At 36.2% G+C, this 21,434-nt stretch overlaps 4 protein-coding genes and 1 long non-coding RNA gene across 7 annotated transcripts; 3 read left to right on the plus strand and 2 right to left on the minus strand.

The window, feature by feature from the left end:
- Positions 1-29: 29 nt before the first annotated feature.
- LOC128868074 (uncharacterized) lies at positions 30-1,412 on the minus strand. Its single transcript, XR_008455054.1, has 3 exons — positions 1,319-1,412; positions 1,133-1,248; positions 30-1,053 (listed from the first exon to the last, which is right to left on the minus strand). It is a non-coding gene; the product is annotated as an uncharacterized LOC128868074 (long non-coding RNA).
- Positions 1,413-2,506: 1,094 nt separating this feature from the next.
- Positions 2,507-3,694, plus strand: LOC128866700 (nucleoporin Nup37). Its single transcript, XM_054107608.1, has 3 exons — positions 2,507-2,730; positions 2,788-2,986; positions 3,044-3,694. Exons 1-3 carry the CDS (start codon positions 2,587-2,589, stop codon positions 3,652-3,654), a joined length of 954 nt encoding a protein of 317 aa, XP_053963583.1. The 5' UTR covers positions 2,507-2,586; the 3' UTR covers positions 3,655-3,694.
- LOC128866698 (cysteine--tRNA ligase, cytoplasmic) lies at positions 3,652-6,514 on the minus strand. 3 transcript variants are annotated; one of them, XM_054107605.1, is made up of 7 exons: positions 6,417-6,514; positions 6,149-6,356; positions 5,570-6,059; positions 4,828-5,514; positions 4,621-4,765; positions 3,960-4,546; positions 3,652-3,879 (listed from the first exon to the last, which is right to left on the minus strand). In XM_054107605.1, exons 2-7 carry the CDS (start codon positions 6,325-6,327, stop codon positions 3,751-3,753), a joined length of 2,217 nt encoding a protein of 738 aa, XP_053963580.1. In that variant the 5' UTR covers positions 6,328-6,356; positions 6,417-6,514; the 3' UTR covers positions 3,652-3,750. The 3 variants fall into 3 exon arrangements, with proteins under 3 accessions (XP_053963580.1, XP_053963581.1, XP_053963582.1); XM_054107606.1 differs by having other exon boundaries at positions 6,425-6,509; XM_054107607.1 differs by having other exon boundaries at positions 6,421-6,451.
- A 3,035-nt stretch (positions 6,515-9,549) lies between these two features.
- Positions 9,550-13,664, plus strand: LOC128866227 (uncharacterized). The gene is made up of 4 exons (XM_054106791.1): positions 9,550-9,885; positions 10,062-10,147; positions 12,743-12,893; positions 13,274-13,664. Exons 1-4 carry the CDS (start codon positions 9,696-9,698, stop codon positions 13,393-13,395), a joined length of 549 nt encoding a protein of 182 aa, XP_053962766.1. The 5' UTR covers positions 9,550-9,695; the 3' UTR covers positions 13,396-13,664.
- Positions 13,665-15,481: 1,817 nt separating this feature from the next.
- Positions 15,482-19,313, plus strand: LOC128866226 (periodic tryptophan protein 2 homolog). The gene is made up of 11 exons (XM_054106790.1): positions 15,482-15,614; positions 15,674-15,786; positions 15,863-16,887; positions 16,962-17,214; positions 17,287-17,626; positions 17,742-17,887; positions 17,948-18,095; positions 18,159-18,393; positions 18,460-18,621; positions 18,693-18,909; positions 18,978-19,313. The coding sequence occupies exons 1-11, from the start codon at positions 15,597-15,599 to the stop codon at positions 19,207-19,209; spliced, it is 2,889 nt and encodes a 962-aa protein (XP_053962765.1). The 5' UTR covers positions 15,482-15,596; the 3' UTR covers positions 19,210-19,313.
- Positions 19,314-21,434: the final 2,121 nt, after the last annotated feature.

Here is a 21,434-nt window from a genome sequence, read left to right on the forward strand (position 1 = left end):
GCATGGTGCTTTCATTCAATGATACAAATAGATGTACATATATTATTTCATAAAATTAAGATGTTTTTACTTAATAGTACCGTTAACAAAGTAATACTTTAAATCACTTTGTCATGGGAATCTCCACCTAATAAATTCAGTCCAGCCGAAACGACCCAAGTTTATATCCAAAGCATATACAGACCAGAGAACTGCACCGGCTCAGTGTAAAACATTCATACGCTTCGCTTGAACAAAAAAACAGGCCTTTGCGTTCAAACGATCGAACTTGTTCAAATTAGTTATTGTCATTGTTTATTTCAGCTCAATCAAATCATTTGCTGCGTTTTAGCTCTCCGATGTTATCACCAATCGTCTTCATAGCAGCCGTTTCGGGTATTTGCTCGTTCGGCTATACATTCATTTTTTTGAGCAAGAATAAAAGGGCTATAGAGCCAAATGAGCCGGTTTGAACACGTATGATCCCGCATGAGTTTTTGCTTGTAACTAACGATAGCAAAGTAAAAGCAAAAACACTATATTTTCATATTTGTTTTTTTTCTTAAAACTTATAATAAAACACGAAAGAAAATAATGTAAATAAGGAAACATTGCTGAAACCAACTAATCCTTTCAAATACGAAACGCAATTTACAGCGTACATTGTACGCCAACGCTCGTTTGCTCGAACATGTGCTATTTACATTAATGACAATTACTTCTTTGAACAAGTTTGATCGTTTGAACGCAAAGGCCGATGCTAATTTCATTCAATGCTGCTTTTTGTTCAATGATTAGATTTGAGCTGAAGACATTAGATCATACGTGTTGACTGAGCTGAACTACGCGTTCGCCTGCATGAGCTGACTGCACTTGACCAAATATTTTGGTTCAATTGACTGAATGTGAGCAAGAAATTTAGCGTATGAACAACTCAAGAAAACAATGAGCCATGCAGGTCTCTGATACAGACATGGCTTAACCGATTCCTCGCATACATGTTGATGCAGCTGTTAACAGATTCCTGCTTATAGCGTTTGTGGTCATCGTCGTCAATATTATCTAACGCTAGGCCTAGGAAATGGGCAAGAAGGAGAAAAGTGTTAGTGTTAGAGGTGGTCTGCCTGTCCTGATGACAGAAACCTTCACGTACCTAAATATACCAAATTTATATCAGTCCAATCACTGTATTGATAATAACATTCCCAAAAGGTAAGGGATTATTTTGTGTCATTACAACAATAATAAATTGCTCCTTGGCGCCCCAAGCTGTAACGATATTGTATAAGGACATTGAAAATTTGTAGGATATTAATATCCTTAAACTACTGGGTGTCACCTTTAATTATTTATCTGATTATTCTTGTCGCACGCGGGATAACGGGAGTTAACCACCTTTACGCTTTACCTTTGGCATTGCTCAACTTTACAGGATGATAGATTTCAAGGTTTGCTTGATAGCTATGGTCAAGGTACATTCAATAAAGGTGGTGGCACTAGACCAACAACAATGTTCTGTACGTTTGATTGTCAAAGCAAAGTATTAGGAAACTAGAAAACAAATAATGAATTCGCCTTGTTTCATTCTGAGCTGACAGCCACATGGACACGGCAAAAGAAAAAAAAACTACTGATTTACCAACAAGGTGGATTTAATAAGGTGACATCATTCACCCAGCTGAATTTTTCGCCGTAGGTATGGCTTACGTCAAAATGATATGCTTTGTTTGTATGTATTGGTATGTTTACATTCGTATGTTTACATTTGCTTGCTGATTTTGACATGATGCTTGCACCAAACGCAACAACAAATATGTACATGTAGGGTTTTACTTATATGTGTTTGCTGTCACCTGTAATAAATTCGCCTTGTTTACCAACATCACTTTTAATATATTCGCCTTGGCTATGGTGAAAAAAAACTTTTGAGTGGAGCTTTGGCTTGTTAGTAATATACGAATGCCATGGCATGAGCATTGGCTGTGTTAATTTTTCGATGTCAGCCCTTCAGCCTATTCTGCCAAGTTCGCTCACAGCCGAATAACGAATCTGCTACATAGCCCAGCTCTAAAATCGTTTCACCGTGCTCAACTTTGGCTATGTGAACGCCTTTATATGCATGTATGGTTTCGTAGTCAGTTGTCGAAGCCAATGCCAACGCAACGCTAAAATTGTATGTAGGCGAACCTTAAGTGTAGATGTGAATTGAGCGGTCTGAATCTGCTGCCGAATCCCCAATGACATGCACCCGAACTTACTCTCACAATTTTGCTTCGGATGGCTAAAAATTAACGGGGCTTTTTGAACTTGAGCACTGATGGCATTAAATAATATTACTAGCAGTAGTTATTTAAATAAAAATAAATAAATTTTTTTGACTAATTTTTCTAGCGCTGCTATATTTCCCCAAAAATATTAAAAAATTTCAATAAAACCTGAAATTATGGCTATAAAATCATCCACTTTTAGCGCCCTTTATCGTTTGAACTATCGCAACAATTATCGATATATCGATAGATGTGAATAATCCTCGACGAAGCATAGATGACCGTCTAAGCATTTGCGTCCATTTGTAAATAGAGGATTTATTTTGTATATTGTTAAATAATGCGGAATTTTACGGCAGCGACCCACACTTGGAGCTTCCCAGAGCAAATAGAGGGCTTTGAGTTTTGCGACAGTGATTTTGCCTGCAACTTGTTAGCACTTGGCAGTAGTAAAAAAATAATATTAGGACTCATTAGTTTGCCGGTAAATATTACAATGCTTCTTTAGTATAGAATCTCTAGAACTTTTGTATTTCCACAGGAAGAATCTGGTTGTTTCGACTGGAAGCGTTTAAAAGACTTATATCATGAAAGCCGTTGTGTGTCGCTATGCTTTGCCCCAGAAACTTCGCTAGTGGTTGTACCAAAATCGGTAATATTTTGCGCGGCTGGCGCCGATTTTCGCCTGCGTATATTTCGTACTGATTTGCAGAATTCCGATACTGTTCAAATACTAAATGGTAGACATAAAATTTTATTGTAATGCACGTTTAATTAAATTATTTCATTCTATTTAGGTCACACTAATTACATAAATCAAGTAATATGGGACTGTAATGGCGAGTTTCTGGCATCTGTTGGTGACGATAGTACTTGCCGAATTTGGGATACGAAAACTAATTTTGAAAATAGCGTGACATTTCATTTGCTTTCGGCCGGTATGTCTGTAAAATGTCACCCAGAGGAGCCGCATAAAGTACTCGTGGCAGAAAAGAGGGGTGTCATCCATTTGTACAATATTCAGACGCAGGCCCCACTTATATCTGTTGAAGCGCAAAAGTGTCCACTCCGTTCGGTGGATTGGTGCCCGCTTAATCGTATGTGCATTACAGCACTTGTAGCTGGAGATATAGTTACTTGGGATTTGCGACGTCCCTTACCTATCGATATAAAGCAAGTGCACGAGGACGGTGGGCAAATCGTGCGCATAGCGCCCAATGCAGAGACAGTAGTAGCGAGTGTCGGTCGACCCGATGTTTCAGTTAAGGTTTTCACTGCCAAATCCAGAATACCACTCGTTGACGCTACGCTCAAACTGTATGGCGGTATGTCGTGGCATCATCGCTTACCGTACATTGGTGTTGCTTCAGATCGAAAATTATATCTATGGAAATTGCAAATTAAATAAAATCAAGATTTTGTTTTATTACAAAAATTTCAAAATTTAATTTATGTACACATATATATGAGTAACCGGATTTTTAGAAAGCAAAGTAAGATACAATTAATTTCCATTGGCAGTTGTAGATAGATATTCTTTATATCGCGCTTCTTGTTGTTGTTGCAGCTTAGTTAATTTTTTCAACAAACCCTTACTCAGCTCTTTACCTTCGGCGTCATGCGTTGGCAAGCCCTGAAAGTATTCGAAAATAAAGTTTTTTTTTATCAAAAAGGAAAAAGTGAAAGTTATGCTTATGTGTTCGATGCCCTTACGTTTTCATCAAATTGTGAATATTTATTTTTTTCACTAAGGAACATCTCTTGCGGGTTTATACGTTTTTGCGCTTCCTTGGCGGCCAATAGCTTGGCAGCGGCTTCCTGTTTGCGTTGCTTTTCAGCTAAACGTTCTGCCTCGGCAGCTTTTTTCGCATCACGCTCCTTAAGCAATACTTCCCGATCTACTAATTTCACAGCATATTTGCCGTTTTCCTTATCCTCCAGCCGTACACCCAAATTTGGTAGCACATCATCTCTCAGTTTATCGCACAATTGTAAAATAGCATTTGCCTTAATAGTTTTTGCTTCTTCGCGCACATCGTTTCGGAACTCGGCTACCGCGTCTACATAAGGTAATAAAGTAGCTTCAATGTCCACACTACTATCAGCGCCACTCACTGGAAAGCCTATACCGCCACGTGGCCCTTGAATAGTGCCGAATATGTGCAAGATATCCGTTATATATGCAGCAATGCGTCGTAAGAGAAGGCAGTTAATATGATCTTTATTGTCTCGTATATAGACATTTGAAACGGAAACCAACTCCCGTAACGCATCTAGAGCGCTGCGCGTGTCAATGTTATCTAAGAGATAAGTAACATATAAAGTATTATTATATACACATACCTATATATATAGAATGCAGATCGTAACTTACCACATAATGCCTCATATACTGAATTTCGTGCCAACTTGAGTTTCTCTTGCAGCGCAGCCTCTGCACATGTCCATACGCCAAATTGCGAACTTGGTGAGCCATTTTGCATGTGTCGTGTTAAATCTTTCACATTTAAAAAGAATTCCTAAGATAAAAGTTAAGCATTGATCATTGGTATTTGTATGACCAAAGTGATTCAGCACTTACATTCAAGAATCGCTCATACTGACATGCCATCTCCATTGTGTTGTTGGAGTAATCGAGAGTATCTTTCCATGAGTGCAGCAAAAATGCAAGTCGTAATTGACATGGGGTATTCTTCTTCAATGCTTCTTGTATTGTTACAAAATTTTTCAATGATTTCGACATTTTGCAACCAGCAATGGTTAGGTGACCCGTATGCAGAAAGTATTTTACCCATTCGGATTGGTTGAATGCTGCCTCAGATTGCGCTAGTTCATTGTCATGATGTGGAAACTTTAAGTCCACACCACCGGTGTGTATATCAAACATTGATCCAAATATATCAGAGGCCATGGCTGAACACTCGATGTGCCATCCAGGACGCCCCATACCCCAAGGACTTTGCCAAGACGGTTCACCTGCTTTGCTAGCCTTCCATAAAGCAAAATCGTTTGGTGAGCGTTTTTCGATGAGCCGATCTTCAGCTATGGACAAATCTCCCTCACCTTCTTGCAGTGATTTCGTATCACCATAGGCTTCAGGCACAAGTTTAGCATAGTGATGTTTGTCTCGCTTGTCAAAGGCGTTTACATCAAAGTAAACGGAACCGTTTGCTTTGTAAGCAAGTCCATTATCGATGATGCGCTCAATGAATTTGATTATCTGGGGCACATATTCGGACACACGTGTAAGTACGTCTGGAGGCAATATCTGCAAAATTTCACAATGATATAAAATGTTTCGCATATTTATTAAAATCACTTACGTTAAGTGCCTGCATATCCATGTGGTATTCGTTTTCCCAGTAGCGTGGCAGTGTTTCAAATATTGCATTTTCTTTAACAGTTGAGCCGTCCTTGCGATCCAACCAGTCCGCTATGGGATCTTTTGCTTCTGCCAAATACATTGAGCGCGCTTCATCAATTTTTTCTGGATCGTTACTAGCGACTGCCATAATAAGGGTTTCCATTGCATCATTCATTTTTATTAGCATACGTTCAAACATAATTTTCTTGTCATGATCATTTGTTTCCCTGCAGATGACATTGAATTTCTCCAAAACCTCTTTTTGGTCCGCTAACAATTTATCCAGTGGTGTTGTTGCGGCTGCGCTAACATATGTTTCGTACAGATGGTTTTGCCGAGCACGTTTGATTATCTTATCGTCAATATCCGTAATGTTCATAACATAGAAAACATTATAACCAAAATAGTCGGAAAGTATGCGCCGCATAATATCAAAAGAAATGTATGACCTAAAGCACAATAATCGTGTATCAAATATCAATGATAAAACATTTCAATAGCGGAGCAGTGTGTACGTGGCAGTAAAGTTAAAGTTTACCTCGCATGCCCCATATGCGATGCATCGTATACTGTAGGACCGCAGCTATACCAAGTCACATTGTTACCGTCCAGCGGCACAAAATCCTCCTTTTGCCTTGTTAAACTGTTGAAGAGCTTCAATTTAGGTCGGTCTTTAATTGATGGTGGGTGCCAATCAGGTTGCGTTCGCTTCGACATGTTTCACAATACAACTTCCGAATTGATGTCTACTTATATTAAAATTGACTTTAGTAGATTACTAAAATGTACAATAATATATTACTCACTAACTTACAACGTGTGACGAAAAATTGCACCAGCTAAAGATGGACTGATATGCCAATAGGAAATTTGTGCGATACACATGAAAAAGTTACCAGAAATAGAGAAATGTTTTTTTTTAACATAGACAAAAAACAAAAACAATATGCCCAAAAATAAGTATGCCATTGTAAAAGACAATTAAATTGGGAAATGTTTAGTATAATGTCTATTGCTTTGAAAAAAGATTAAAAGGGGCCGATAGAGGGGTGTATCCCCATCTTAAAACTAAAAACCGCACCCGCCGGAGGCTTATAGTTTTTAAGTAATTTAATGTTAAAGTTCTGTAATTTAGCGAAAAGTTGGTGTTGCCATACACCTGAAATAAAAACGAAGTTCGTATGCAGATATGTTCAGTGGAGGGTTTTTGTAAAATTGCAGTATTTTTTGCTTTCCGCGTGGGCGCCCTTCGGCCGCGCTTCAAAAAAACAACCCTCATCAGTCCTTCTACGGCTGCGCAATCCACAGTATTTTTGCGTGGAACTCCTTTTCGCGGGGGCGGTCTTCGCCGCGCTTCAAAAAAATAACCCTCATCAGTCCAACTCCGGCTACGCAATCCTCTGTATTTTTGCGTAGAACTCCTTTCCGTATTTAAACCATTGAATCCAAAATGAAAACGTCATATGCGTGTGTGCAAAAAGGAGGCACAATAACCCCCCTACCCATCACTAACACTAAACTGAAATACTTCATTTTTGTTCATATTTTTGTTTTCATTTGTAGGCATCCGGCAACACTGTTGTCATTTCAATCTTCTTCTTATTCGCGTTTAAAATTGTAAAGTGGTTGTATGGACAAATTTTATTGAAAATAATTCGAATATAAGGGTAAAAATAAGTAAAAACACGCGTGTGAGTGTATATTTAGTGAATTTAAGTGAAGTGTAAAAAAATATATAGTGTAATGTGCCAAATTATAGTGAAGTTCCCGAGGGCATTTTCAAGGCAAATAATTACGAAATTATAATTTCCCGAATAATTTGGAGTTATAAAGAGTGTTTCTTAATACCTAACTAACATCTCCACCAAGTTTCATTAATAAAGACATTATAGTTTGCCAAAAATTGCCCAATAGACATTATTGCGAATCCCAGCCATTAAATTAACTTTCTTTCCTGTATATAAATATTTGATAGCTTTTGTTTCAAATTTGTGTTTTTTGTTATTAAGGGGTTTCCAAAGTCGGAATGTTGCCCTTGACCTTTAATATTTTCCTAATTTTTTAATTGCGCAGTAATAATTTATTATGGTTAATAATTACCACTATCGAATACCCTTTTTGGCTTTTTAATAGTTTAGCGGGATCTATTAAAGACACGTTCCGCATCTTCTAAGGCGTTCAATATATATTTTAATATTTGAATCGTAATCCATATTGATCGATCATGAGTGTGTGCTACTCGCCCGATATTTCTTGACAGTATTTACAAGACTAATACATTGAGCAACCTATTAAAATAAGCCGTTAAAGGTTTTCTGTAATTGTTTTTATTTCATGTATCGCATATTGATGTATCTCGAGTATAAGCTACACACTCACTATTTATTCACAGTATTGCGATCCATATTGATGGAATTCAAAATTTCTAGAAATTTTGCGATGTGGATACCGATCCATCAAAATTCCATGCTACACGTTCAATAAATATTGTGATCCAAAAATATTGTCAGTAAATATGGAGCATCTGATATGCGCTTATCATGTTTTAATGAAAAACTGTCTTGTTGGGACAGAATGTAAATACAATTTTCTCAATAAAACTGGAGTTAATTATTATTTTCAAACACTGGCGTATCCAAGGTACTAGCCAAGGATGATAGATACCAGGTTTGCTCGTTAGGTATGGTGAAAAAAAATGTTGAGGGGAACTTTGGATTCTACGTCATTCGTTTTGTATTTCACTAAGCTAATAACGACGTCATTTGTTTTGTGATTCACTAAGCTAAAGCTAAATTTTGTGAAACACAAAACGAATAACGTCGGCATATCTGTCAAATTCGCTCAGAGCCGAATAACGGTCTGCTAGGTAGTACACCTCTAAAAGTCTTTTCACCAGGGGTAATAGCGGTATTAAAAAAAAAGTTAATGTATTTTGTTTATGCTCTTGGCACGTAAATGTTAATCTCCATCCCATTTGACCATATTCACAAATTATATTAAAATTTTATTCAAAATAATCTTTCCACTTCGAATCATAAATTTAACTTTACAATAAGATGATACGCAATGCTTAATAAGCAAACCATAACACTTTGACGTTAAAACAATAAAAAAAAAATATATATAAAAAAAATTCCAGCATAGGCAATCCTTGGTTTATTAATATTTATGGGATTTTTGTGATAACTTTTGGTACACAACTTTGTTTTCAATTATTTTAAATTATTTATCATTTAGTTTTGTGAAGCAATCGAGAACCTTTAAAAGAAAAAAAGTAAACGAAAATGGACACCGGCAAGGAAGCGAGGTAAAAATACGGTGTGGACTGGATCAAAATAACTTCCTTTTACTTGAACTTAATTTTGCACTAAAAACAATAAATAAACAATATTAAACTTCAAAGTAGTATTTATTAAATAAAAACTTAAGTTTCCTATTCCATTCCAATTCCCACAGTGAAAACTTTTATATTGGGCTTGATTAGCTGGTGATGACCATTAGGGTGTCAACATTTTTTGACAGAACGCGTGCCGAGCCTTCCCTATGTTGCACTGTCGTCAATCGTCACCAAGCAGTTTCTATACCTGTTTCACTCAACCTTTTAGAGTTGAGGTAATGCTCAGAAAAAACAGTTTAAAAGGCTAAGGTGTGGAATTTAGTCGTCTCTTACGACTGGCATCCGTTATCGCGGGCAAATTCTAACCCCCTCACCACCTGGGAGAGCTACGTTTACACAATATTTAATATCTGAACATTAAAAATTAATACAGTTACTTATAAAATTATAAAATATAACAACAAATTTTGCATGCCTATTGCTGGAATAAGCCTTTGCAACCTTAGTAGTCGCTTCTGTCAGATTTTGAAAATTGCAAGCATCGATATAGAAGTCTTTCGATATATCGATACGCCGAAAGTCGATACATTGATTGTACTCCTACGTACGCCGCTGATAAGCATTATGAAATGCAAAATTAACTGCAGCAACTGGTTTTTTGTTTGGTGTTGTTATTGGACTGGATAGGAAAGTTTTGAAAATTTGGTGTAATTGTTAAATTCAGTAATTCTTTAAAGATTCCGTGAAAATGGTGCAAAAATTCTTTTGCTTCCGTCTGGAGACAGCCGCTACGATTATCGGATGGCTAGGATCAGTTGGGTCCCTCATAGCAGTTGTGGTTTTGGGATTATGCTTGGGATACATCGATGATATTGTTGAGAAAGTGATGGAATCAGCTCCAGTAAATGAGAAGCTCGATCCTAACAGAATTCGTACAAGTTAGTTATAGATTGTATATAGTATATTTGCACGGTGTGCAATATCATTCTTGGTATTTATTTATTTATGTATGAATATAAGTGTATATGTAGAATATATGTACTTATATTTAGCTAATTACGCATCGCCGTTTTTCTCATGAGCTTTTGTTTATTGGATTTTTATCTTTTTTCAGTTCTGACTGTCGCATTCGTAGCCTTTTTGGTTTTAAACGCCATCAATATGTTTGCATCTGTCTGCTTAATATTGGGAACCATTAAGGTAAGTTTCAAACGGCTATGTGAATAGTGTGTTGTTATTGCATATATGTACATACATATTATGGGTCGCAGTTTATTTTTACAAGAGTTACAAAAGCAATTAAGGAATTCTTAGGGTCAGACTTTCGGTACCAATGAATTTGTGGGCAATTTTAAATTCTAGTTTATGCTTTCCAATTAAGTATCTAACTCTGCAGCCTTGAACTCAGTTTAAAAACTAATCCCAAAAACCGGCCGAAAGCGTGTAAAATTAACTGTTTAATTAACTCAACGCATGCCATGATTATTTGATGATAATAACAGTGTGTATTTGATGATAATAAAAGCTAGGTTTTTTTTAAGCGCATACGTAGGTATGTATCTGCGCTATTGTTTATATGCGCTTATGAAATGATTGCTGATGGAATCGGTGTTTCCAAGTTTTGTTATGTACTTTTTGTCGGCCGTAAATATTAAACGAAATGTGAACAGAGGAGATGGTGAGGTATTAGATGAGTAGATTTAGGGGCCACGTGAATAGGTGGTTAGTGTCGTGCGGAGTACCTGCGACTAAGTAAGGTACGGGTACGGTAAGCTAACCGTCTAACTACAAGGTATATCAGGTAACATTCTTCGAATAAGTAAAATAATAAATATTGAAATGTTTGCGGCGCTTGGATTTCAATTCCATAAATTTCATTTAACCTTTTTGAAAGAATTTCGCTTAAATCATTGAGTTTTTATGAATTCTCCAGCAATCAGGGCCCACATGTTGCTAATCATTTTTGTCTTCGGGCGTTTTTTAAACAATCATCAGGGTTCATACCAGCAAAATTTTTCTATGTTTAAAATAAAAGAGCTTTTATCTGTTATCTATATCCAGTGTTTATCTTTCCATTCTTTCCTTTCTACTTAAATACTTTAATCGAAGGAAGTTTTTTGTACGAATAGAAAAAATAACAGGAATTGCAATTTCAACTAATGGTTTAATCTATCTATATATTTAAATGTGAAAATCTGTCCCTATATTCGCTTAAAACTCGCGAACGGGCTCACCTATCCAAACCAAATTTTTAGGCTTTGTTTGGACTATTCAGTAGATGGTTTGTGTTTTAAAATTTTAAGAATCGGATACCAGGGTCTCGAGAAATAGGCCAAAACGTGAACCCGGGTAACCCTAGGATGTGTTTGTACAATATGGGTAGCAAATGGAAGCTGTTGATGATTCTATAGTATAGAGTATTTTTGATGCCGCTCCGTAACTAGGGTCTCGAGATATCGCCCAAAATGTGGACCCCGATAACTTAAGGATGTGTTCGTACAATATGGGTAGCAAATGGGAGCTGTTGATGATTTCTATAGTATAGAGTATTTTTCATACCGTTCCGTGACTAGGGTCTCGAGATATAATCCAAAACGTGGAACCGGGTAACCCTAGGATGTGTTTGTACAATATGGGTACCCAATGGAAGCTGCTGATGATTCTATAGTATAGAGTATTTTTGATGCCGCTCCGTGGCTAGGGTCTCGAGATATCGCCCAAAATGTGGACCCCGATAACTTAAGGATGTGTTCGTACAATATGGGTAGCAAATGGGAGCTGTTGATGATTTCTATAGTATAGAGTATTTTTCATACCGTTCCGTGACTAGGGTCTCGAGATATAATCCAAAACGTGGAACCGGGTAACCCTAGGATGTGTTTGTACAATATGGGTAGCAAATGGAAGCTGTTGATGATTCTATAGTATAGAGTATTTTTGATGCCGCTCCGTGACTAGGGTCTCGAGATATCGCCCAAAATGTGGACCCCGATAACTTAAGGATGTGTTCGTACAATATGGGTAGCAAATGGGAGCTGTTGATGATTTCTATAGTATAGAGTATTTTTCATACCGTTCCGTGACTAGGGTCTCGAGATATAATCCAAAACGTGGAACCGGGTAACCCTAGGATGTGTTTGTACAATATGGGTAGCAAATGGAAGCTGCTGATGATTCTATAGTATAGAGTATTTTTGATGCCGCTCCGTGGCTAGGGTCTCGAGATATCGCCCAAAATGTGGACCCCGATAACTTAAGGATGTGTTCGTACAATATGGGTAGCAAATGGAAGCTGTTGATGATTTCTATAGTATAGAGTATTTTTCATACCGTTCCGTGACTAGGGTCTCGAGATATAATCCAAAACGTGGACCCGGGTAACCCTAGGATGTGTTTGTACAATATGGGTAGCAAATGGAAGCTGCTGATGATTCTATAGTATAGAGTATTTTTAATGCCCCTCCGTAACTAGGGTCTCGAGATATAGACCAAAACGTGGACCTGGATAACCCTAAGATGTGTTTGAACCGGTACCTTACCTGTATATAGGTGACCACCACAATCAAATTTTAAAAAAGTACAGAAAAGGCTATTGTGACATCTTTAGAAAGTATGTTGAATGAAAAAAATCAACTAATTCAACTGTTTAAACATTTTACGAGTTCTATAAAGAAAACTTAATATGAAAAATTTCTTGCGATATAAAAAAAACATTTTATGTAAGGTGGTGCGAAGCCCACTGGGTAATGCTAGTGTTATATAAATAATACTAAATTTAATTTTTATCAATTCCAGCAACGACATCTACTACTTTTGCCATGGCTGTTAAATACTGGCATATCGCTACTGTTTGCTGTAACATACTACGTTCTTCTAATAGTGGACGCAGTACAGATTTCATTTTCATCTAACATCGGCTTGATAATCTTCGTTTCCCTTAATTTGGGTAAGTTATTTAATAAAAATAACTGAACGCAATTAAGTTAAAATCTCGCTTTCTTAAAAGTAAGAGACAAAGATAAAGAATTTGACATCACGGATAAAGGCACCTAAGAAGTGCCCCTACTGAGTATGAACTACTCACTAAGTGATCCAATTGGTTATAGTTCACAACATGTCAGGAAAAAAAAGAAAATTAAAACTTTGAAACTAACAACTTTTCGTAATTTAAACTAATGAAGGACTTAGAGTAAGAAGCTTGCTAACAAATTTAATAAAGTTTGAATTTTCTGCGTTCACCTGAACAAATATACTTCAGTATTCTATCATACTACGAATACATCTTTTATATTATGAGTGTTACTAATTTCTCATTTCTCTTTTCAGCATTAAACATTTATATTTGGTTGGCAGTATATTCGCACTTCAAAAATATCCGAAATAATTGCGAACTACGACAACAGCTCCTCCCTCCTCGCGATGCATATCCATCCTACACTAATATTTAATGCGTATAAAAATGTTATATGCATATTCGCCTTACGGCCATTATTTGACTATAATAAAAATATATTACATATATTTTATTTAACATGAAATTTTTGAAGTACTAACACACATGTAACTACATACATATATATCATTAAAACTAACACCAACGTATACATAAATATGTAATAAACACATGTACGTAAATGTGATAGATAAAATATAACATTTCCTTCCTTGAAAGCAAATGTAAAGAATGGTATGTATAGGGAATAAAATTTTAACGTGACGCTTCATTTTTATTTATGAGTCTACACATGTGCCAGTTTGTAACGTCGTGTGAAAGTCCATTTTTTTTGCACTGTGTACATAGCGAGTTATATTTATATTTACAAGGATTACATGGACTATGGGTATGTTCAACAATGCATTATAATGCGCAACATACCATTTCAGAGTGAGCAGTGCGTTCAAAATTGCAAATATGGCAGTACTGCAAATGCAACGCGTTCTTAAACGTCATTTTTTGTATCAAAAGTCGTGCATTGGGTATATTCAGAAACGCATTATAAATGCGCAGTAATTGCAGCGCTGGCAGCATTATAATGCGTTATTGAATATACCCGTACTTTTGCAGTGTTGGCAATGCGTTCAGAAATGCAAATATGGCAGTACTGCAAATGCATCGCGTTCCAAAACGCCATTTTTGTATCAAACGTCGCGCATTATTTGCAGGAAAAATTTTAATACTGCCAATCTATCAATTGCAACACTTGTCACATTGGCAGTGCTGCCAGCGCTGCAATTACTGCGCATTTATAATGCGTTTCTGAATATACCCGAAGTAAAAAAAGTTAATAAAGATTTAAAAAAAGATAGCAACATCGCCCAGCGAAAATTTTCTAATTTACTCATCCCATATAAGCGAATAAAAAAAAGATATTAAACTTTTGACAAGATATGTCCTTCTTTTAAGCTTTACACGGTTTTTGTTTTTCTTAAATTTAATAAAAGACTATCGGTTTTTTCCTCACATACATCGTCCATGAGCAAACTTAGTGACAATTCCATTTTACTGCACCGCGCGTTCATAAATGCAACAAATCTATTTGCAATTTTTCAACAAATCTATCAGTTGCATGAATTGTCACATTGACAGTGCTGCCAGCGCTGCAAGTACTTCGCATTATAATGCGTTTCTGAACATAGCCTATGTACCTCAAATTAAATTTTACCAGAAGCGTGAAAAATGGTATTCTACTGGTCTTAAGATGCTAAAAAACTTGAAACTTAAAAATAATATTCAGTTCTTTCTAAAGTGGGGGACATTTTTTTAAAAGTGCCAGTTTAAAATTTTGCTTTATTTGGTCTGCTGGTAAGTGCTCGTTTAACTTTAAACACAGTGACTACATTTTAGTTCGTTAATTCTGGTTTGAAATGAAACGAAAATCTTCTATAAAAAACAGTTAATTTTGTTTGTTGGGCATCTCTTAAGTTATTGTTTTCGTATTGTTTTCGCTCTAAATTTTAACGTGGCCGTAGAGAGTATATACAATATGTATGTAGTTTGCCTGTGTGATTACAAATCTATTAGTTTCGGTTTCAATACCCACTGTGGTCATGAATAATAAATTTATACAAATTTATTTTCTAACGGCGGTCCCCCTTGGCAGGCAATGAAAAACATCTAATTGCATTTCTGCCATGAAAAACATTCTTAATCCTTTTGCATCATCGCTAGCAAAGCGCGATGTACTTAAAATACTTTGCACCCATAATACATTACGTCTGCAGGACGTTTACTGTTTGTTCTAATGAAAAATAATGTTGCAGGGCTACCAAAATTATTTGTTTTCCTTAAAATTTAAAAAAAAAAAAAATTATTACTGATTATTTCCTTCTTGGTGATAAGAGAGAGTTTTTGTTCGCGGATTATTCTATCGATGATGCAAAAGTGTTAAAAACTATATCAGGAGTTTCCCAGAATATTTAAACTGAACTTTAAAAAATTAATATATTAGTGTATTGAAAGGGGGTCTAATTTTTTGAAACGAAGGCCAGCACTGGCGTTTTCTTTGCTAACGTTCCTTTCTCAACATATTCCATTCGTAAGCAACCTTGTTATGTCAAACACGTGTGATTTGTTTACGTTTGCGTCTGGTGGTCGAGGCTGTTTAAAGTGTGATTTACTGTTCTTTCAAATTAATTTGTTTTTATTGGCATGAAGTTTTCATATAAGGTAATATGTTTGAACATTTCAAATCGGTGAAATGATTTACTTGTACTTTTGTTTTATAGTTTTCGAATTTGCTCGGTGCAATTTATCGCAATGGAAATCTACAATTCACACCCGACGGTAATAGCATTATCAGTCCGGTTGGTAACCGGATATCAATATACGATTTGAGAAAGTGAGTTATATTCCTTGTTGGATGAATTACAATTTGGTCCAAGTTTAATTACATGATGTGTCTTCTTTTGTAATAGTCACAAGTCACGCACGCTATCGCTTGAGTCTCGTTACAATTATGTGGCCATCGCTCTTTCACCAGATGGCAATCTGCTGATTGCTGTTAATGAAGTAGGCGAAGCACAGCTAATTAGCATGATATCTTGTGCTGTCATTCATCGCCATAAGCTCCATACAAAACCACAATGTGTAGTGTTCAGTCCAGATGGTGCATATTTCGCTGTGGCCATGGATAATCTGGTTTTGGTGTTTGCATCGCCCGGTGAATTAACTGGCGAATACAATCCATTTGTGCTAAAACGCCGCTTTCTGGGCGGATTCGATGATGTCACTTGGCTAGATTGGTCGTCAGATTCGCGTTTTCTAGCGGTCGGTTGTCGTGATGGCACCACCAAAATTGTTGGTTTACGCTTGTTGACAAATTTCCGTACTTTTATACTGCCAGGACATACGGATGCAATTATTGCTAGTTTCTTTGAGCGCAACAGTATGCATGTGAATACACTTAGTCGTAATGGACAGCTCTGCTTGTGGGAATGTAGTATAAGTCCATCCGACATTGAGGATGTAACACCAGAACAGAGAGAAGCTCTAAAATATATACCAAATAAGAAGAAGAAAACCGTTGCTAAAGATGAAGAAGAAGAGTCCGAGGATGATGTTGTAGAAAAGGAGAATGGAGAGGATAACAAGGAGGCGAACACAGATCCTCAAGATGAGAATGAAGTAAAGGATGAGGTTGTCAGAAAAACACATCCGTTTTTCTATAAAAAAATTAGCAGGCATTACTTGGCAGAAGAGCCACGCAAAACAAGCCGGAACGCAATTGTAACGGCGGCGCATTATAATAATCGTACCAAAATTTTAGTTATTGCCTTCAGCGTCGGTAGTTTCTACTTATACGAACTGCCTGACGTCAACATGATCCACTCACTAAGCATTTCTGATTATGCCATATCAGTAGCGCTTTTTAATGGCACCGGTGATTGGGTGGCGTTGGCATCACGCGAATTAGGACAGTTACTTGTATGGGAATGGCAAAGTAAGTGACAAACTTGGCCATTAAGTGAAAATCAATATTCTTATTTAACAAATAAAACCAATAATCCAACATAGGTGAGCAGTATATTATGAAGCAACAGGGGCATTGCAGTGAAATGACTTGCATAAGCTATTCACCAGATGGACAGTATGTCGCCACAGGTGGCGAGGACTCGAAAGTAAAACTTTGGAATACACAAAGCGGTTTCTGCTTTGTTACATTCAGTGAACATAGTAGCGGTGTCACGGGCATCCAATTCAGTCGCAATAAAAATTTCTTGGTGAGTTGTTCGCTGGATGGAACAGTGCGAGCATTTGATGTCAACAGGTGAACTATTGGATATGATCAAAGAACTAATGCTTATTTGCTAATACTGTTGGACTTTTGTTTGCTTCTTAGGTATCGCAATTTTCGTACATTCAGCTCACCTGAACGTGTGCAATTCTCTTGTGTGGCCATTGATCATTCTGGTGAATTTGTGGCCGCTGCTTGTCTGGATGTTTTCGAAATGTATCTATGGTCAGTAAAATTGGGTAAATTACTGGAAGTGATAAGTGGCCATGAAGGACCTGTAAGCTCGATAGCATTTTCACCAGTTGCCGCAATGACGACACTCGTATCAGGGTCATGGGACAAAACCATAAAAATTTGGAACTGTTTAGAAAATAACAGTGAACACGAAACGATTGATGTACTCACGGATGCGACGTGTGTAGTGTTCAGTCCGAGCGGTGAGCATGTAAGTATGAGAGTGTAGGGTAAAAAATGGCTCATAAATAAATTTATGCATATAAGTGAAATTTAATTGTTCTCTTCGCCATTTACTATAAAATAAATGAAATTCTTACTCTCAGGTCGCAGTCGCCACACTCAATGGTCATATAACAATTTTCGACGTTAAAACATCGACACAGATAAGTTGTATTGAAGGGCGCAACGATTTGGCTGGTGGTCGCTATGAGAATGACGTAATAACAGGCAAAAAGAACTTGGAGGGCAAGTATGTATTCGTATGCAAATAAATGTACACTAAGCAATTCAAATTTTTCAAAAATTTTAGATACTTTTCTTCCATTGAATATTCCGTTGATGGTGAATGTATTATAGCCGGTGGTAATTCACAGTTTATATGCATTTATCATGCACGCGAAGCGTTGCTTCTGAAGAAGTTCGAAATTACCCAGAATCATAGCTTAGATGGCTTGGATGTGAGCAGCCAAAATGTAACCAAAAGTGTGTGAATTTATTATTAATTTCAATTACAATTGCAGGAATATATAAATCGGCGCAATCTCACAGAATTTGGTAATATGGCGCTCGTTGAAACCCGTGAAGAACTGGAGGGTGGTAATGTAGCAATTCGTTTGCCCGGGGTGCAAAAGGGAGATATGGCAAGTAGAAGCTTAAAACCAAAAATAAAAGTTTTCTCTGTGCGTTTCATGCCGACCGGCCAAGCGTATGCGGTAGCTTGCACCGAAGGTCTGTGCTTGTTCTCATTGGATAAAGGTATTACATAAATAACTATTAAACCAAATTAGGAAAAAGTTATATCAATTTTAAACTTGATTGCAGGTGTTGTTTTTGATCCTTTTCATTTATCTTTGGAGGTAACGCCGAAAGCTATTCGCGACTCGGCAGATAAAAATGATTTTTCGAAGGCACTTGTTATGTCACTAAAACTAAATGAGCCCCATCTCATATATATGGTTCTAGAGAAAATACCAAATAAAGATAGTAAGTTCGGATTGTTGTAATTTGCTTAAAAGATATTTTTCTAAAGGAATTCCTATTTCTACTTTATGCAGTAAAACTGATTTGTTCGACGTTGCCTGATACCTTTGCGCACTCCTTGCTACAAGTCGTCGCTCGCGGCTTGCAGACTACTACACATCTGGAATTCTACTTGAATTGGTGTTGCAGTTTATTATCTACACATGGCAATAAAAGTGATTTGCTGCAACACCACGCATTACTATCGCTGCAGGAAAGCTTATCACAGAAATACGAATCGCTTAATCGCATGTAATACGAGTGTTTTCTTTTTTATATGACTTTCGTTTACTTGACTAATATTGCGAAAATTCTTTTAGATGCGATTTCAACAAATACTCCATGCGAGTTTTATTAAATGCTGCCAAAGAGCGTAGAAAACAACGTGAAGGGTTGCCCAGAACTGAGAAAAAATCAACCGAACAGCAAAATGATAGTGATATAGCTGAGGATGACGATGAAATGTTCTTAATTAAATCGAAGGAAAACGATGATGCAGTGGCCGAATTTGAGAGCGAGGTGGAGATTGATAGTGAAAGCGATACTGAGTGACGATTCAAGATAATGTAGAGTTTAAAAGTTTTAAATTTCGCTTAGTTTGTAATACAGTGATTTCAATATTTTGAAAATTTAATACATTTCATTTGTATTCGAAATTTTTGTTTGTATGGCGTCTAACAGAAGTAATTTGTAGTATTGGTTTTTTTTTTACTTTCACAGTTAAAATAACCTCCGCTTCTTTTAAGCTAGCACCTTTGCTGCGTAGTGTGGCATGATATAAAAAAAGTATCATCATATCATGATATAAAAAAATAAGGTAGCTTCATTGTCAGTTCAGGGCGCCATATTGACTACCTTACAATTTAACAGATTGTAACATTTCATGTTACTAAACCCACAAAATACTTTGGTTTTTTTTGTTTTAATTTACTTTTTGGCAAAATATTTGCGATAACTGTTAATGTGTACATAATTATTTCGCAAATCTTTGGCTTATGCCAGAAGGTTCAATAATTCAGTGATTTGCTTATTTTATACATTTTAGAATTATCAAATGTGGCGTTAATTTTGATATTCATCATATGTATGTATATTGCTCAAATGTGAATCAGACAGACTATATATTATTACCGAAACGACCCGGATTTATAGGGCTATCTAATAAGAGATGTTATTTTGATATTCAAAGAAAAATGCTATTTTTTAATATAAATGATAAGATGTTTATTTCATTATTATGCCGTTAATAGTGGAAAAGAACATCAGGCAAATGACTACCACGACCACGCTTACAGGACAATATCCTTTTCATGAAATGTTCCATAACCAAATTGCAAAGTGGCTGCCCTATGTCTTCGATAGCCTCACGAATTCCATCTTTGACGTCTTGAATCGACCTTGGGCTGAAAAGTTTTCCCGTAAAAGATCAATGGTTTCGTTTCTTGTGTGGTACGTAGCATCGTCTTGTTGAAAATATACGTTCTCCAGATCAATACCATCCAATCGTTAACCATAACAAATCGTTAATCATCTGTCGATAGCGCAATCCATTCACCTGTAACACCTGTTATTGGAAAACCCATTATATCCGGCCAAAGACTGTCATTCCAGCAACATTACCCGTACAAGTATATATGTTTATGCCTCTACAATAACAACAACGAATCATTGGCCCACAAGAATTTTATTTGTGCCTTACCCTTAGAAGTTCATAACCTGCAATAAAAACACCCACAGTTTTAATATGTAAATCTACTTTTCAAAGGGGACCTATTTAAGCCAAATGTAGAGTTTTTGAAATTTTGAAGGAAACTCATCTAATTTTTTACCAATATGAATATCCATTTGCTTACATGCAAAATTTGCTAATTACAGAGTCAAATAATAATAAAACAAAACTTTTTAGAAAAGGTATCTACCGAAAAATAAAGGAATCCAATTAAAATCAAATAAAATCAACTAAAATCAAGTAAAATCAAATAAAATCAAATAAAATCAAGTAAAATCAAATTTTTTTTATATTTTTTTTTATTTACTACTATTGCAATCTAGTTAACAAAACTAATAAGCAATTCATTTTACATATATTTAATTAAATTAAAACATTTCAAGTAAAGACAAAATTTTATGAAAAGAGATCATGCGGTTTCGTCCTTTTTAATCTTCTCGTGAGGTCATCAGTTACAAGTAGTTTGGCTGCTTCATCATTGATGTGCTGTGGAAGTCTCTCTTTATGTTTATTTGCGAATTTTTTTTATGATATCCGTAATGGTGTCTATATTAAGATCCTTATGTAGATTGCAATTACGAATGTACCACGGTGCTCTAACGATGTCGCGTAATACTTTATTTTGGAATCGTTGAATGATGTTTTTGTTGCTTTCACTGGTGCAGCCCCAGAGCTGTATGCCATATGACCACACTGGTTTCAGTATTTGGTTGTATAAAAGTATTTTGTTATAAATAGAGAGTTTAGAATGTCGGCCTAACAGCCAATACACTTTTTTGTATTTAAAAATTAACTCCTCGTGTTTTTTCTTGACATGTGCTTTCCATCTCAGCTTAGCATCTAAGGTCATTCCTAGATATTTTGCCGTATTTGCATGCGGTATTGCCGTATTATTGATAAATATTGGTTTATAATTTATATTTCTATTAGTGAAGTTAACATGCACAGACTTGGTTTCGTTTAACTTGACACGCCATTTTTTGGTCCAATTTTGAATTGCATTTACTGATGCTTGTAACTTCAGTCCAGGGGTAAATGGGAAAGTGAT

The sequence above is a fragment of the Anastrepha ludens genome, chromosome 6 (genome assembly GCF_028408465.1).
Source record: "Anastrepha ludens isolate Willacy chromosome 6, idAnaLude1.1, whole genome shotgun sequence".
In the NCBI taxonomy this organism is placed as follows: domain Eukaryota; kingdom Metazoa; phylum Arthropoda; class Insecta; order Diptera; family Tephritidae; genus Anastrepha; species Anastrepha ludens.